At 40.8% G+C, this 16426-nt stretch overlaps 1 protein-coding gene across 8 annotated transcripts; it reads right to left on the bottom strand.

The window, feature by feature from the left end:
* Positions 1–7499: 7499 nt before the first annotated feature.
* Positions 7500–14984, bottom strand: THAP1 (THAP domain containing 1). 8 transcript variants are annotated; one of them, XM_033415365.2, is made up of 4 exons: positions 14565–14984; positions 13999–14075; positions 11040–11235; positions 7500–10498 (listed from the first exon to the last, which is right to left on the bottom strand). In XM_033415365.2, the coding sequence occupies exons 2-4, from the start codon at positions 14061–14063 to the stop codon at positions 10124–10126; spliced, it is 636 nt and encodes a 211-aa protein (XP_033271256.1). In that variant the 5' UTR covers positions 14064–14075; positions 14565–14984; the 3' UTR covers positions 7500–10123. The 8 variants fall into 8 exon arrangements, with proteins under 8 accessions (XP_033271256.1, XP_033271258.1, XP_033271253.1 ...); XM_033415367.2 differs by lacking the exon at positions 13999–14075 and adding an exon at positions 12588–12688 and having other exon boundaries at positions 14565–14981; XM_033415362.2 differs by having other exon boundaries at positions 13704–14075; positions 14565–14969.
* Positions 14985–16426: the final 1442 nt, after the last annotated feature.

Here is a 16426-nt window from a genome sequence, read left to right as displayed (position 1 = left end):
TCTGCAAATGAATGAAATTCTTATAGGATATGCAAGAAATTATTTACAGTGATCTCGGGGAGTGTAGAAAGTATGTCAAAAGGTATCATTTGAATTTTGTACCACCTGCACGTACTATTTATTGAAAAGATTTTAAATTTTCTTTTCAATTAAGATAAAAAAACAGAGACCAACATTTAAGCAACTTACAACTAAGACAAAATTTTAAGGTAGCGTAGATGTTAAAATCTGACTTTGTCATCCATATACCTTGTGTTTTAGCCTCTAACGCATATTTATTGGTGAATGAAGATCATTGACATTTTCTAGAAATAATCTAAAAACGTTGACTAAATCTGGTGACATGGAAGATAGGGAAGGGCTATTCTTTGTCCCAGGTTTTGTGAGTGTTCATTTGATTAGGAATGAGGCAAACTCACTCTTCTTTCATAGCTGTCAGCCTGTTCTCCAGAGACATTACAAGCAAGTTCAACTGCCTACAACTTGCAGTGCAGACCTTGGGAGACTTCCCTGAGGAAACAGTATAGAAGAAAAAGTCCAGTCCTGTGTCCTCAGATGCATGATTCATTTGCTAGCAGTTTTTAGCTGAAAGGGCCTCGTCAGAAGCTCTGGTAGAAAATTACACCAAGAAATAATGAATGTTTGGAGATGGGGTTCATAGATGTTACTTAATTTTGCTCAGATACTCATAAGCTTCCCACAGGTCCTGAAATTTGTGCAAGTAAGTACCTGAGGTCATCTCCAATGTGCTTCTAATATTTAAAATACTTCCTCATGGGAGGCTGGAATTCAGTGTGTTCAAAATGTGTAACCATTTTGTTTTCTTAAGAATCTGGAACCCTAGTCAGGCCATGATTTTTCAAATTGTTCACTTTCGTAAAGAATATAGTAACCTGTTTAATAGGTCTGGTTTTCTTCACCCTATTCTTCTATTATCTAGAGTTAGGACTAATTTTTTACTTCTTAGGGAGGCAGTGTAACATGATGGTTGAGGGTGCAGGTTTTGGGGTCAGGCTGCCAGAGTTCAAATCCTACGTCAGTGGTCCCAGCTACAACAGGAAGATAATAATAGTACCTCTCTGACTCATTGAGGTGTCCTGAGGATCAAATGGCATGAACTGTTTGGCAAGGTTTTTATGTACATTAACCACTAGTAAATCAGCTATTTGTTGTTATTTTTCTCCTTTTGTTTTTGGAACCTCGGGTGTACAACGTTAATCAGAATGCTTGGTTCACAACTCACTATCTTTATTGGCCTGTGTATGGTACTGTTTCCTTCATTTTATTTAATTTGTGTTAATTTTTGTATATTAACTTTATTTAATACGATAGCAGACACACACTAACCCACTCAGTCTTAGAACTAGAATATTGCTAATAACTTGCATCTAGTTAAAGGCTCTTATCTTGTCCTATTCTTTAGCCTTCTCCCCTCCCAGAGATAACCACGATCTTGAAGCAATATTGTAACAAATTCAATAAAGACTTTTAAAACAATACATTAAAAAAAATAAGATTTGCACGTTATTTTGCTACAATGATTTATCCATGTTATTTCATGAGCTCTAAATCATTTATTTTCAATGTTGTATAATGGTCTATCATGTGACTAAACCACAATTTATCTATTCTATCAATGGGAATTGGGACTGTTTCCTTTTTTCTTTTTTTCTTTGACACTGTTTCTATGTACATGTCTCTGGTGCATTTGTGCAAGAATTTCTCTTGTGCATATAAATATAATGGATGTGCTAATTTATATACACCTGAATATTAAACTTTACAGGATAATACCAAAGTGTTTCCCAAAATGGGTGTACCAATTTACATTCTCACTAGCAATATATAAAATATCACATTGGTCTATATTCTCTCCAACACTAGGTATTGTCAGACTTCTTCATTTTTAATCATCAAATAGGTATGAAATTATATCTCATTATGGTTTCTGTTTCCATTTCTCTAATTATTGATGGCATTGAACATTTCCTTATATGTTTATTAGCTACCTGTGTTTCCACTTCTGTGAAATTCCTGTTCATATCTTTAGCAGGCAGCCAAACTGGCATTTAATTGTTGTTGATCAGTCTCCTAAAGTTTGTCCATTGTGTTGATTTTTTCATAGAACCAACTTTTGGCTTCTTTGATTTTCTTTATTGTTTTTCTATTCTCTCATTAATTTCCTCTTTAATGTTTATTATTTCCTTATTTCTGCATGTTTTAGGTTCATTTTGATCTTTTGTCTTCCCAGTGTCTTAAAGTTAGGTTACTGATTTGAGTGAGCTCTTTCTTCTTTTTTAAAATTCAGACTATAAATTTCCCTCTAAGCACTGTTTTAACTGCATCCCATAAGTTTTGGTATTTTGTGTGTTCATTTTTATCTATCTCAAAGTATTCTCTAATTTCTCTGGTGATTGCTCCTTTGATCCATTGGTTGTTTAAGAGTGTCTCATACTTTTCACATTCTTGTGAGTTTATCAAATTTATTTCCATTATTGATTTCTGATTTAATTCCACTGTGATCAGAGAAAACACACTGTACAATTTCAATACTTTAAAACTTCTTTAGACTTTTTAAAAGCCCAGCATATGATCTATCCTGGAAATGGTCTATGTGATTTAAAAAGAATATGTTTTCTACTGTAGTTGGGTACAGTGTTTTATAGATGTCTTCTAGGTCTAGTTAGTTTATATTGTTGTTAAAGTCTTCCATACTCTTGTTGATCTTTCTACTTAGTTCTATTAATTATTGAAGGTAGGATATTAAAGTCTTCAATTATTAGCATTGAATTGGTATTTCTCCTTAATTTCTATTAGTTTTAACTTCATGTATTTTGGGGCTCTGTTGTTAGATGCATATATGTTTATAATGGTTATATCTTCCTGATGGATTGACCCTTTTATCCTTATGAAGTATTCCTCTATATTCAGTAATTTTTTTTTTCTTTTAAAGTCTATTTTGTCTGATGTCAGCAATGCCACTTCAGCTCTGTTTTGGTTACTCTTTGCCTGGTATGTCATTTCTACCCTTTTATTTTCAACCTTTTTTATATTTAATGTAAAGTGTGTCTCCTATAGACAGCATATAGCTGGAGCTTCTTTTTCTTTTTTTCTTTTTTTTTTTTTGTGGTACGCGGGCCTCTCACTGCTGTGGCCTCTCCCGTTGCGGAGCACAGGCTCCGGACGCGCAGGCTCAGCGGCCATGGCTCACGGGTGCAGCCACTCCATGGCATGTGGGATCTTTCCGGACTGGGGCATGAACCCGTGTCCCCTGCATCGGCAGGTGGACTCTCAACCACTGCGCCACCAGGGAAGCCCCCACTGTGCCACCAGGGAAGCCCTGGAGCTTATTTTTCTTATCCACTCTGATAATCTCTGCCTTTTGATTGGATTGTTTAATCCATTCACATTAAATGCTATTATTGATATAGCTGGATTTGTGTCTAGCATTTTGCTTTTTGTTTTCTACATGTCTCATGTCTTATTTCTCTCTTGTCTCCTTCTGGGGCTCCCACCATGCATGTGCTGCTGTATTAATTGTTGTTTCAAAGGTCTCTTAGCCTTGTTCACTTTTCTTTAATCATTTTTCTCTCTTCTTCGGACTTGATCATTTCAATTGTCCTAGCTTCATGTTTGCTGAATCTTTCTTTTGTCTTCTTAAATCTGCCTTTGAACCCCTCTAGTGAATTTTTCATTTCTCTTATTGTACTTTTCAGCTACAGAGTTTATATCTGGTTTCTTTAAATGTTTTCTACCTATTGATATTTCCATTTTGCTCATATATAGTTTTCTTGATTTCTCCATAACTTCCTTTCTAGTTCTTAAGCATCTTTAAGACAGTTGTAAAGTCTTTGTCTAGTAGGTTTGGTTTCTTGTCTTTCTCAGGGACAGTTCCGTAGGTTTACTTTTTCCTTTGATTGGGCCATACTTGCCTATTTTTTGGAATGCTTTATGATTTTTTTGGACGTTTGGATCTAATGATGTGGTAACGAGATTCTACCTCCTCCTCAGGGTTTACTGGTTTTTCCTGGGTTTGGGGTTTTTCTGGTTTTGTTTTGTTTGCTTGTTATATTTTTATTGTTTTAGGCTGTCTCCTAAGGATCTGCCAAGGATCAACATGAAGTGTAAACTTAAGATCATCTCAGGCCTTTTCTGAGCCTGAGCCTTTCCCTGGGTATGCATGGTGACTTTCTGCTTTCCTTGTATGTGCAGTTGCTTTTGAGTGCCCTAGTCTTTAATGCCTGGTTCCGAAAATGGGAGAAAAAACTGAAGTGGGGAGGAGAAGGTGCCAGTTCCTTAAATCCTTTGAAGTCACTTTAGCCAGAGGCGGAGCAGCTTGCAGTAGTGAGGGGCATGTGCCGATGGCTGCCCACCTCTGTGTCTGTACCTTTGTGATCAGAAGGAGCAATCAGCAAACAGAACACAGACTTCTGATATTGGAGGAAAGGACCTGATTGCCCACCATGGCTCTCACAAGCTGTGTGCAAGGTCTCCTGCAACTCCTCCACTGCCTGCATGGGCTGGAGGTGTGAGATGGGTAGTTGTCACTAAGCTAAGAGCTGGAATTGACCAAAATTAACCACTGTTTACCATCCAAGCCTTCCCCTGGAAGTTACAGGCCTTTCATAGATTCCGGAGTTCCAATTACTTATATCAGATAGACTTTGCCAGTACTATTGTTGCTTTGGTTGGGAGACAGATTCTTGGTGCTTCCTGCTCTACCATCTTCCCAGAAACCTCTTTCTTCACTTTCATTTTTGAAAGATAGTTTTGTAACATTACATAGTTACATAATTACATTCTTGGTTAACAGGTTTTTTCTTCAGCACTTTGTCATCCCACTGCTTCCTGGCCTTTATTTTTTCTAATGAGAATTTAGCTGTTAATTGTATTGGTGTTCCTTTGTATATAAATAGTCACTTTTCTCTTGCTGCTTTCTAATTTTTCTCTTTATCTTTGCTTTTGATCATTTTTACTATGACGTGTATGGGTGTGGATCTCTGTGTTTATCCTATTTGGTAATTGTTGAGCTTCCTGTGTGAGTAGTGTTTTTCCTCAAATTTGGGAAGTTTTCAGCCATTATTTCTTCAAATATTTTTTTCTGTTCCTCTCTCTGTCTCTTTCTCTCCCTCCCTTCCCCACTCCTTCCCTCCCTCCTCAGCTTCTCTCTCTCCTCTTCTTCTTCTTCTGGGACCCCCATCATGCATATATTGGTGTGTCCAATGGTATACTATATTTCTCTGATGCTTTATTCATTTTTCTTCATTCTTTTTTCTCATTATTCAGCTTGCATCATCTCTACTTACCTTCAAGTTCACTGAGTTTCTTCTGCCAGTTCAAACCACTATCAAGTTTCTCTAGTGAATTTTTCATTTTGGTTATTGTACTTTACAATTCCAGAATATCCATTTGGTTCCTTTTTATTTGTATCTCCTTATCGATATTTTCTTTTCGATGAGATATTGTCATTATATCTTCCGTTACTTCTTTAAGTATGGTTTCCATTGGTTCCTTGAACAGATTTGCAATGGCTGTTTTGAAGTCTTTGTTAATTCTGACGCCTGGGCTCTCTCACAGACAGTTTCTATTGCCTACTCTGTCGCTTGTGTATGAGTTGTGTTTTCCTGTTTCTTTGCATGTCTCATAACATTTTGTTAAAAACTGGGCATTTTATATATTGTGGGATTTCTGAACACTGATTCCAATTACTCTCCACCCCCACCTCTGGCTTGCTGTGATTGTTTTCTTTTTTATTTAATCACTTGGCTGGACTAATTTAGTGAGGTTTATTTTCCCTTCAGTGTGATGTCTCTGGTTTCATTCCTTAGAAGGTGCAGCCTTGGGCATGCACACAGTCACTTGGGGTGACAGGTTTTAACAGATCTTTCTTTCTTTTCTTACCTGCCTCTTTCCCTGGTTCTCTCTGGTAAGTTAGCTTGTTCTCTCTTGTACAATTTAGCTTGTTGCTCTTGTGGAGCTACCACCCTCCTCTTAATTGCTAACCACGTGGTTCTCCATTGTTCTTGAGAGCGCCTTAGGCGTGAACTTCCACTACACACTTGCAAATAAAATAATTTCCTTTGGGGAGAGCTTCAGAGTTCTCTGTCCTTATAGCCTGCCGCAGCCCCGAGGAAAAAACCTCAGACACCTTCTGGGGCTGGCAGTGGGGCCCATGGCCTTCTTCTCTAGCACTCATATGCCTGCATTATGAGCAGAGCTCAGCTTGTACTGTAGCCTCTGGTCCCCTTGACTTGCCCCTCCTGGCATGGAAACTTCACCCTTTGAGCATATTAGGGAGAAGGTGATCAGGGTCCCAGTATTCTTGGCCTGCTGCACCTGAGATAGAGCCTCCATCCTATAGTGGGAGCTGAGTGGAGGAAGGGAGTCCTGACCTCTTGGCTGCACTCACCTGGAGTTTAGCCTTTGCAACACAAAGGTGGGGGGCCTGAGAAATACTGGCAGCCTCCCCTCGCTGGGAGATACATACTATAGCCCATGGTTGGGAACTGGGAGGAGAAGAAACATATATGCCACACAGTCTTAACTTTCTTATGAGATTTAGATGTTCCTGAATGTTCATCTGCTGTATGCCCTTAGGACAACATGCACAGATTTTAAATGTTTTTTTCTTTTTTTTCACCACCTACAGTAGTTACGGTGTGGAGGAGTTCAGAGCTTCTCGTGTAGTCATTCCAGAAGCTGTTTACCTACTTATTGTTAATCCTGTACAGTTTGTCTCACCAAAAATAGTTTAAAACAATGAAAGTTTATTCATATCCCTTATGACGTTTAAAAAATGAAACTTTTATAATCTCTAAACCCAAACTATGAATTTGGAAAGAATAAAAATTCTGAAGATTTTGAGAGTTTTAAAAAATATGTATCATTCAGAAAAAAAATCTCAGTAAAACCACATCCAAGGTAAAAAAAAAAATGTATCCAGACATGGAATTGTAAGAGAATATTACTTCAAGCAAACTATTGTTATTTTAAGGCCAAATTTATAATTGCTTTTTTGCTTGTGTGTATATCAGTTTGCTTGGATATTTTTCTTTCACATCAAGGATTGCATTTTAATACACAACTATATAAAACCGTAATGTCCAGGAACACCGGTTACCATCAGCCAAGAGCAATGCTCTTCACTCACTGCTTATCCAATTCACAGGGTCCCCAATATCAGGAAGAGTAATAACCAAAGAAGCAAATCTGTTCTCTTTTTCCTTTAAATGCTACTCATAGTTGGCTGTCTTCTTAAAATTCTGGAGCACAGCTGGAGTTTTCTTTTTATAGATCACATGGACTTTTAGATATGTCACTTATGACTGACTTTATAAAAGCCATAGGTTGTGGGTATGTGTATGTGTGCATAATTTTTTAAATAACTAAAGATGATCAGAGAATATTACTTCAACCTAAAAACAAAAAACCCGCATCAAGTGAAACTTTCAACTGCCTTCACCATTATGGTTATACTTCTAAGAAAGGGATTACACAAATTATAGTTAAAAGAAAAAATCTCCTCATGTATTTGAATTTCCAAGCAAAAATTTTTGCTAATAACTTTAGACACCAATGTTTCTTTACTGTAATGACAGAATTATTTTTAGTACACATAACAGGTACACAACTAATAAACATTAGATTATTTTACAAAATTTTGAAACTTCTTTAATTTGGAATTTGATAGTTCAAACTATGCAGTAGTTTAAAGCAAAGTTTATAGTTGCATTATAAACAAGTATTTTAAAAACTGGTAACAAATTCTACTCTATTCCAGAAACCCATTTTAAAGAATCTAAACAGAATTGCTTAAATGTAAATGGCATACAGAGAACAGATGTCCAGTTGTCAGGAGTATTTCACAAAGGGATTCTGCAGGGTTTGGAGGTTCAGCAAGTGTTCAGGTCCATTCTAATTCTAAAATTCTACAGTTTTCCTAGCAGTTCTATTAAGAAACAGTTATTTCTTCTATTATTGCCAAATTATATCATTCATAGATGGAAACTTTAGGATGTCACTATCGGTGCTTAGAATAAATGTCATCTTTTATACTATGGTGAAACTCACAAGGGTCTCCTCCCCACTTGTTCCAGACTGAGACCTTGTCCCTGCTGTTTCAGACTAAGTTTCACTATGATTGAAGAGGACCTATTTTAGCCTAAATGTTCTCCTTCTCTTGGCAATGTCATAAACGATACAATAGACAAAATGAATTTTAACAAAATGAATTTTTAAAACATTTCAACAAATGTTCCTTTCGTATTCAGAAATAAACACCTGTACCTCAAACTCCCTATGTTAAACATAATAAATGATTTAAATGCAAACAGTTGGTATACATGCTGCTTGCTCAGTTCTCTCCAAATAGGGATTTATGTCTCATGAAAAAAAAGTAGCTTCAGGTTAAATCATAATGCTAAGACACTAAGTAATTATGATGATCTCTTTTACAATTCAATGTTGGATTCTTGGTTCTGAGGACATGGACGCACACACACACAGATTTTTTTTACGTAGATGACAATTTAGATTTAAGATATACACTTTGCAAAATATTTACCCACATATTCTCCAGGAATCGTTAAGAGAGATGAAATGTAAAAACAACTACTTAGAGATTTTGTGGCTTCTAAAAACAGTGATGAGACTCACGAATAACTAGAAAAAAATCCTGATTCCTTAGAGTTAGTTCTAAGTGTTATCAGACGATATAATTTCAAGTAATCATAATTTTCTATTTTTGAAATACTGGTTCATAAAAAATCGAATCTCCATGAATCAAAGTAGTGGCATGGCAGTGAATTACACTGAAAATCAGGTCTACAAAAGACACTCTTGGACATCATCACTGAGTATCTTTAATACAGCCTTCAAAGGTCTGTGCAGCACTTTGAAATATGAAATAATTACAGTTGGAGCAGTTACTCTAAATCTCAGTAGGTAATTCCTACAGCAGTACTTGTTTACTCAGAACTGTTTTCATTTCAAATATATGTAAACTTTCTCACAAAGTCAGAACACAACTCACAGTTTGAACAGAAACCTCAGTATTTGAGTCTCGGCATTAAGTAAAATAAACATTACCTAGCAGGATGCTTTCGAATGCAAATCACTCCTTAAGGTAAATGGGATGTAATTTCTAACTTGTGGTAAAAGTGAAGAAATCGTTTTTTTATGTGAAGGCTTGACCAAAATCAATTAGTCAAGTGCAAGATTTTCACCTTATGGAACAAGTCAAACTCTACCCACACAACACATCTGGCAGAGATCTGGATGCAGGTACACCTACAGTTGGGGACTGGATGTCCCTTAGCTCGGCGCAGTGAGAGAAAAAGGCAAGCCGTGGATCAGCCCCCATTGGTCATTGGTCATTACCTCACTGATAACAATGCCTACTTTGCTTACTGGAGAGTGTATCTTGCAGTGGAGACACACTTCTAATTCTAGAATGCCAGACAGTGGGGGGAAAAGAAGGGTCCACTTTTTAAAAATCCATTCTTTAAAGTCTTTTAACCATTTTGATTAGGTATGGAATGACTCATTTTCTGCTCTAAAGACAACCAATCTTTTTTTTTTAAGTATTGACTTGCCAATTTATCTTTGATAAATGATTAAGAAAGATAAATGAATCTGCTGACTTTACAAATAAGAATATGTGAATAAGAATATATATATATATATATATTCTGAGAAGTTATTGTCCCATGCTTCTGATTTAAAATGTGACTAAGTTCTCTCTCTCTAAATGAATAAAGTGTTCATTTAAAATTTTAAACTTAAATCATCCTTACTGCACTGTTATCATTCTCTTTACTTTTTATTTTCATATCATTTCTATAAATACTCAAATTAAGAAACAAAAATCCCCAATCTTGAAACCAACTTACAATGAAGTTAGTTTATAACTTTTAAAATATTTTGTTAAAATGTAAAAACCCTGAAATTACAAACAAAACATTTACAATTTTACAGTATATATCTAATTTATTCTTTTAAAAAAATATTCTGAATTGTTTTTATACAAGTGACCAAGTGTAGTTTTTTTCAAATGAAACTCCTCTACAGGCTAGAAGAGGGCAGGTGGTATTGCCCCACTGAACACCAACACAAATTTCACTCTTCATGCTGGGACTTCAACTATTTCAAAATAGTCATTTGGTAGAATCACATAACCCCTCTCGGAGACGTCGTCTTTCTCCTTCTGGAAGTGCACGACCTCCTTTAGCTTCTCCAGCTGCCGCTCCTGTCTTCTGCACCGCTGCTGTGCGGTCTTGAGCTTCTTTCTGAGCTTCTCTACTTGCTGTTCGAGCTGGTGAATCCTCTTCCTCTGGTGCATGGTGTCCTCCACAGTGTAGTTGTGGTCACAGAAAACGGAGAGGTTATCAGGGGTCTGAAGAGGAGGCATGAGTAACCCGATAGCAGCATCAACCTGGGAAACCGGGGGTGTTGAAGGAGGTCGGGGAAGCTGTTCTTGGGGCTCTGGAAGATCTTCCTTCTAAAACAAAGATGCAGAGCACGTTTCAGTTTCATGACGAAACAGTTCACAAGAACTCATCTGTGGAATTTAAGAATACTAGACTCATTTCTGTCTCCTCGGTATAGAAACATTCTAAAATGAGAAAACAGTTCAAGTTTTAATTGTACTTTTCTTTCTGAAGTAGAAATGGGATGCAAGTAACACAGAATGATTATTAAGATTTAATTAAATATTAAGCACTTAAAACTGAGGGGAAAAATACTTTGAAACTGAACTATCACTGACAAAGAAAAATCAAACCTTATCAACATGTAAGTAGGACTACAGAGTGATCTCGAAGTAAGTTATGAAGCTAGACTGAGTTTCTTAGTGTGAGGATATTTAACTTTAATAAACTGCACTTTGTATTTTTTAAAAGTATTTCACTGTGAACAGTGGTTATTTACAAGTGATGGGTTCCAGGCAACATTTATTTTCTTAACACTACTCTGGATTTTCCACAGTGAACACATTAATTTTATAAACAGAAAACCACCCAATATTTTAAAACACTTATTACCTTGTCATGTGGTTCAGTACAAAGAAATATTGTGGGGACAGCATCCTCTTTCAGTAACTTGTTGTTGCACTCCCTCTTAAAGCAGTCCGGAGTAAAGTGTTCTGAGCAAATGCTGCTGTACTTGGTGGGCTTAAAGTTTTTCCTTCTGACAGCTGCCTCCCATTTTTTACAAAGACTGGGTCGAGTAAGAGGAAACCTAAGAAGACGACATAATTCAGTTTTCCAACCTTATTCGAAAAAAAAAGGCACACCCAGACTTTCCTGCTTAGAACTAGCTTACATCGGTGTTAACACACCAAGGAGGCATTTGATTAAAAAACCAGCCCTGCCAATCTTTTTTTTTTGACAGTGTTTAGTTGTGTCCTTATTACCTTAGTTTGTTGAGAATGTACTTGTTTTGACATAGAAAACAGACTTGTGGTTGCCAAGGGTGGGAGAGGGGGAGGTATGGAGTGGGAGTTGGGGATTAGCAGATTCGAACTATTACATATAGAGAATGGATAAACAACAAGGGCCTACTGTATAGCACAGGGAACTATATTCAATATCCGGAGATAAACCATAATGGAAAAGAATACGAAGAAGAATGTATACATATGCATAACTGAATCACTTTGCTGAACAGCAGAAATTAACACATTATAAATCAACTAGACTTGAATCAAGTAAATTTTTAAAAAATGTACTTCTTTTAAAATCCTATAACTAAAGTGACCACCACTAATGTGGAATATAAGTCATCCCTCCCAGCATGGTATCTTTGTTCTTCTTAAAAAGCAATATTTCTTACAGGAATCTGATTGATCACATAACAGCTATAAGAATGTCAGATACAATGACATATACAATCTAAACAGGACAGGCTGATTAAGAATTTACATTATAAAAAAATATTCTTATTAAAAGGTAGCCATGTGGATAGATGCACGCAGGTGGCAGAGTTAAGTGATGGGAGGCTGGGGTCGAGGCCCACATGCAGCGATATTGTAAATAACCTTCACTAACAGATACAGGGATTCCACACACATCTAAACACACAAGGGTAAATCGTATAGGTCCACTATCTGTTTATCTCAGTTTTTAATGCTTAACTTTTATACTGAAGACACTAAAAGTTTCAGGTAAAAATACAGGCTATAGAGTGAATTTGTATTAATTATTTTTTCACCAGTGATTTTCTGCATATTATAAAACAAAATTGCACATTTATAACTATGTACTGAGAAAAAGAAGCTTTTGATTCTCAGAATCAGTATGACAAATATGAATTAATCAAATTAGTTAAATCATAGTGAGAAAGAAATAGAGAAAAGTATTCATTTCGAATTACCTCTTAATCAACTGAAATATGTCCATTAGGCCCAGATAAAGGGAGCTAGGAAGAGCTTAAACTTATTGTGATTTTATTCTTCCAGGTCAAGGATTTAGTGAGCTGGGGGATTGGAAAGAAGCCAAAAAAGGGTGCTTTGCATCTGTGTTCGACAGTTCCTCTTCCAAGTGAGGTACGCCTGAGCCTGACTCTGCTGTGATCAGGAAGCTCTAACCCACCGTTGCGGCAGTCCCTTTTCTTTGCCCAGCATAGCTGTTCCCACTGCCATCAGGTAGAAAGTGAGAAAAGGACTCCTAGAAGGTTCCTGCTGGAAGTGCCTCTAGAAGTACAAACATGGTAGCAATCACTGGTAAAACTCAGCACTCAGGGCCTCCAGACTCAAGGACTACAATGCAGGTTCTTTCTGAGGTCAAGATCTTTCCCATTTACTTCCCCAAACTGTTCTTTTAGATAAGGGCTTAGAGGCAGGTTAGCCCTTCTTTCGATTTAACAGCCAGCAGAAACTCAGTATTTCTGATGTGTGAATGTCATCCTTAACCAGTCTGCAGTGCCAGTGAAGGGTCTTCCCTATGTTTAGATTCCCTCTGCCATATCATTAGAAATGGGGAGGTGGGAACTGAATGCCTTTGATCACATCACCATCTCCAGACCTACTCCTTCACTTTGGAAGTCCTGGAGGTCAATTCATCAGCTTTCAGAAATTCTAATAAATCAAGAGGTAATAGAAGGACATACTGAACCGAATCCTGGAAGTGTTAAGTGTTCTATCCCCTTCTCGGAAGGGGAAACATCAATACTCAAGATCTCTTTAAAGGGACTTGCTTGGTGACACAGTGGATAAGAAGAATCCGCCTGCCAATGAGGGGGACACGGGTTAGAGCCCTGGTCCGGGAAGATCCCACATGCTGCGGAGCAACTAAGCCCGTGAGCCACAACTACTGAGCCCGTGTGCCACAACTACTGAGCCCCCGCGCCAGGCTCCGCAACAAGAGAAGCCACCGCAATGAGAAGTCCACGCATGGCAACGAAGAGCAGCACCCGCTTGCCGCAACTAGAGAAAGCCCGTGTGCAGCAACAAAGCCCCAACGCGGCCAAAAATAAAAAATTATTTTTTTAATTAAAATCTTAAAAAAAAAAGTTCTCTCTATGCTCTAGACACTCTTATTTCTGTTCCTCTCATATTCTATCAAACCTATAAAATGCGCCCACATTCCCTGTTAAAAAGGTCCCCACCCCCAAACTGAATATTTGCTTTTGCTTTTGTAATTACTTAGCTATAAATAATTTGTATGATTTACCACTAACTCTCATTTCTTTAGCTATTATCCACTTACAGTCGTAAGTTACGGCCACATTTTCTTAACGTAGTAAAACTTGTGAACACTGAATTTGGCTGAATGAAAATGGCACCGTGCAGACATCGAACGATCACTATCATTCCGTTCTGCGGTTTTCTTCTCAAGAGAAGACCGTCCCTCCTCGGACTCCGGCCGCGGCACCTCCCGGATGAAGCAGCCCCGAGGGCGGTGGGCCGCGTTCCCTCCGAGAGTGCTCTTCCCCACGCACGATACCCTGCTACTGCCCACGCTGCCGCTGTGCGCGAAACACAGCTCTTCATCTTGGCAGTACCTGAACCCTTCTGGGAAACTCACTGGTCCTTGAACGTTGGGTCCTAGAAACTGGGTCCAAAACATCCTCCCGGACGCCTGGCCAAGTCAGTCCTAACGGCTGTGACGCTGGACCGCCCCACGCCCCCTCCAGCAGGCCTTCTCCGTCGCTGCTGCTGCTTCAGCCTCCCTTCTAAAGACTCATTACCACCTGCCTACTCCGCGACCCGGGTGATGAAACCAGTTGCCTCCGGGTCTGGAGACCTCACGACCCGCCGGGTCTCCAGGCATCGCCCTTGGGCCCCGAACCTGCCACCCCGAGCGGCGCGCGAGCCTAAGCGCGAGGACAGGCCGGCGCGGCCACGCGCGCCGAGAACGCCACCCGGGGCGGGGCGCCGGCGGCTACTCCGGGGACGAGCCCACCGCTCCTGGCCCGGAGCGCCGACGGCGCCCCGCCCCTAGCCCCGCCCCTAGCCCCGCCCCTCTCACAGGTCTCGCGCGGACACGCGCCTGGCTCCGCCCCCGAGCACGGGCGCGCGCCCCCGGCCCCACTAGGGGCCGAGCCCACGAGGCGCGCAGAGTACTTACTTGTGGAAAGAAACGGGCTTATCCTTGTCGTATCGGTTCTTGCAGCCGTAGGCGGAACAGGACTGCACCATCCTCCCGGTCCTCAGTTACTTAACTTCTGCCGCCCCAGCAGGCAGTTGAGGCTGCTATCGATGTCGCCGCGCTCGGCTTTGACACCTTCACTGCTTCTGTAGTTTTGGTCAGCAGTTAGAGTGATGAGAGCCTTATTCGGAGTGACTCATGTGCTCGTTTTGTTGTTTGCATTAGCAGAAGGACCACAGCCATCGCCCGTCTCCCATCTCCAAAATGGCGGAGGCAGCTTCAACCTCACCTCTCGCGATGAGTTCGTCCTACTGTCTCTGATTAGCCCTGAGGTCAGAGGTAACGTTCCCTGGGACGCAGGCCATTGGCTGAGGCCCGGCGTGTCGCGAGGCGAGCTCGGCCTTGCGCAAGTGGGCGGGGCCTCCGAGCTTCCGGAAGGAAGAAGGAACTGCCTGGGGGGAGGGGAGGGGGAGTGGGCGGGAGCCCAGGGCCGGTTCCGCCCCCACGGTGCTTCGCTGGGTTACTTATCCCGGACGGTGTAGGGTGGAGAGCTAGACGGTCTGTTGGGTCCGCTGGGCTAAAGTAGGGCAGGTGTAAACCTGAGGGCGTTGGGCAGTTGCGCTCTTTTCTCTGAAAGCGCGGCCACAGATGGCGTGATTCCTAGAACTAGGTGGACTCCTCCTCTCCCAGCCCGCTGGCCTCCATCGCCTTACCTGCCTCTTCAGGTATCGCGAGGCTCTGAGGAGCCCAGGCCCCGGCGCCTAGCAGCGAGGGCGGACGCCCGCACGCAGCCGGCGGGCCGAGGCTGTTGGCTGCTGTAGCGATCTCAGTTAGCCCGTCCCCAGGTGCTGCGTCGGGAATCGCCGACAGCTGACGCGCCTTTCAGTCGGAGGGAGGTTTTGCCTCTTCCGTGGGTGCCGGTAATCTCGTGGCTCGTGATGAAGTGAGCAAGACTAGTATAGCCCCCGTGTTCATAGCGCTTATGTTCTACTGAGGGGAAGGCGTACAATAAAAAATATAAAAGAATCGCACTGTGCGAAGATGCCCGAATACGTTAGAACGCTGGAAGGGTGAATGAGGGCGGAGGAGAGGTCACTGCCTACTGTCTGAGAAGGGGGCCGTTGAATCTGAGAACCAGAGGAAGGGAAAAACATGTAGCGGTGTAAAGAAGGAAGGTGGGCAGGCTGGGGAGAGCGTTCCTGGCCCAAGGAATGTGTGCTACGACCCTGAGGCAGGAAGGAGTTTTGTCTTTTCTGGGAGCTGAATGGAGGCTGTGTGGTCGAGCCCATGAGCCAGGGAAGGAGGGCATGAAGTGAGGCTGAAGAGCAGCAAGTTGTTGGTCTGGATGTTAGCGCAGTGGGAAGCCGCTCAGCCATTTTAGCATTTTGAAAAAGTCATTCTGGCTGTTAAAGGAAGAGTTTATCAGTGAGGGGCAACAGCGAAACTGAGCCGACCAACTAAGGGGCTGTTTCAGGCAAGCAAGAGGTTGGCAGCTTTGGACTGAGGTGGTGGCAGCAGAGACATGTGTAAGGGGCAGAAGCACCAGAGCTTGCTGATGGATGAAAACGAGAATGAGGAGGAAAAGGATCAAGATATCGGGGGTGACTTGAGCGTGAGTTTCTGGCTGGAGCAACTTAAGATAAATGGACGGTGGTGCCTTTTACTGAGATGCTGACGGCCTTAAAAAAAAAAAATTTAAAAAAAAACTATGTCCCCCAACAGGATAGAGGCCTGGGAGGGGAGGGAGTGATTCCGGAAGCTTTGGGGTTGTAGGACTGAGGAATGTCAGACGTGAAAGAAAGTATAAATAGTTCTGAGGTTGGGAATGCAGGCTACTAAAG

Source organism: Orcinus orca, chromosome 21 (genome assembly GCF_937001465.1).
Source record: "Orcinus orca chromosome 21, mOrcOrc1.1, whole genome shotgun sequence".
Lineage (NCBI taxonomy): Eukaryota > Metazoa > Chordata > Mammalia > Artiodactyla > Delphinidae > Orcinus > Orcinus orca.
This window is presented reverse-complemented; position numbering and strand designations above follow the sequence as displayed.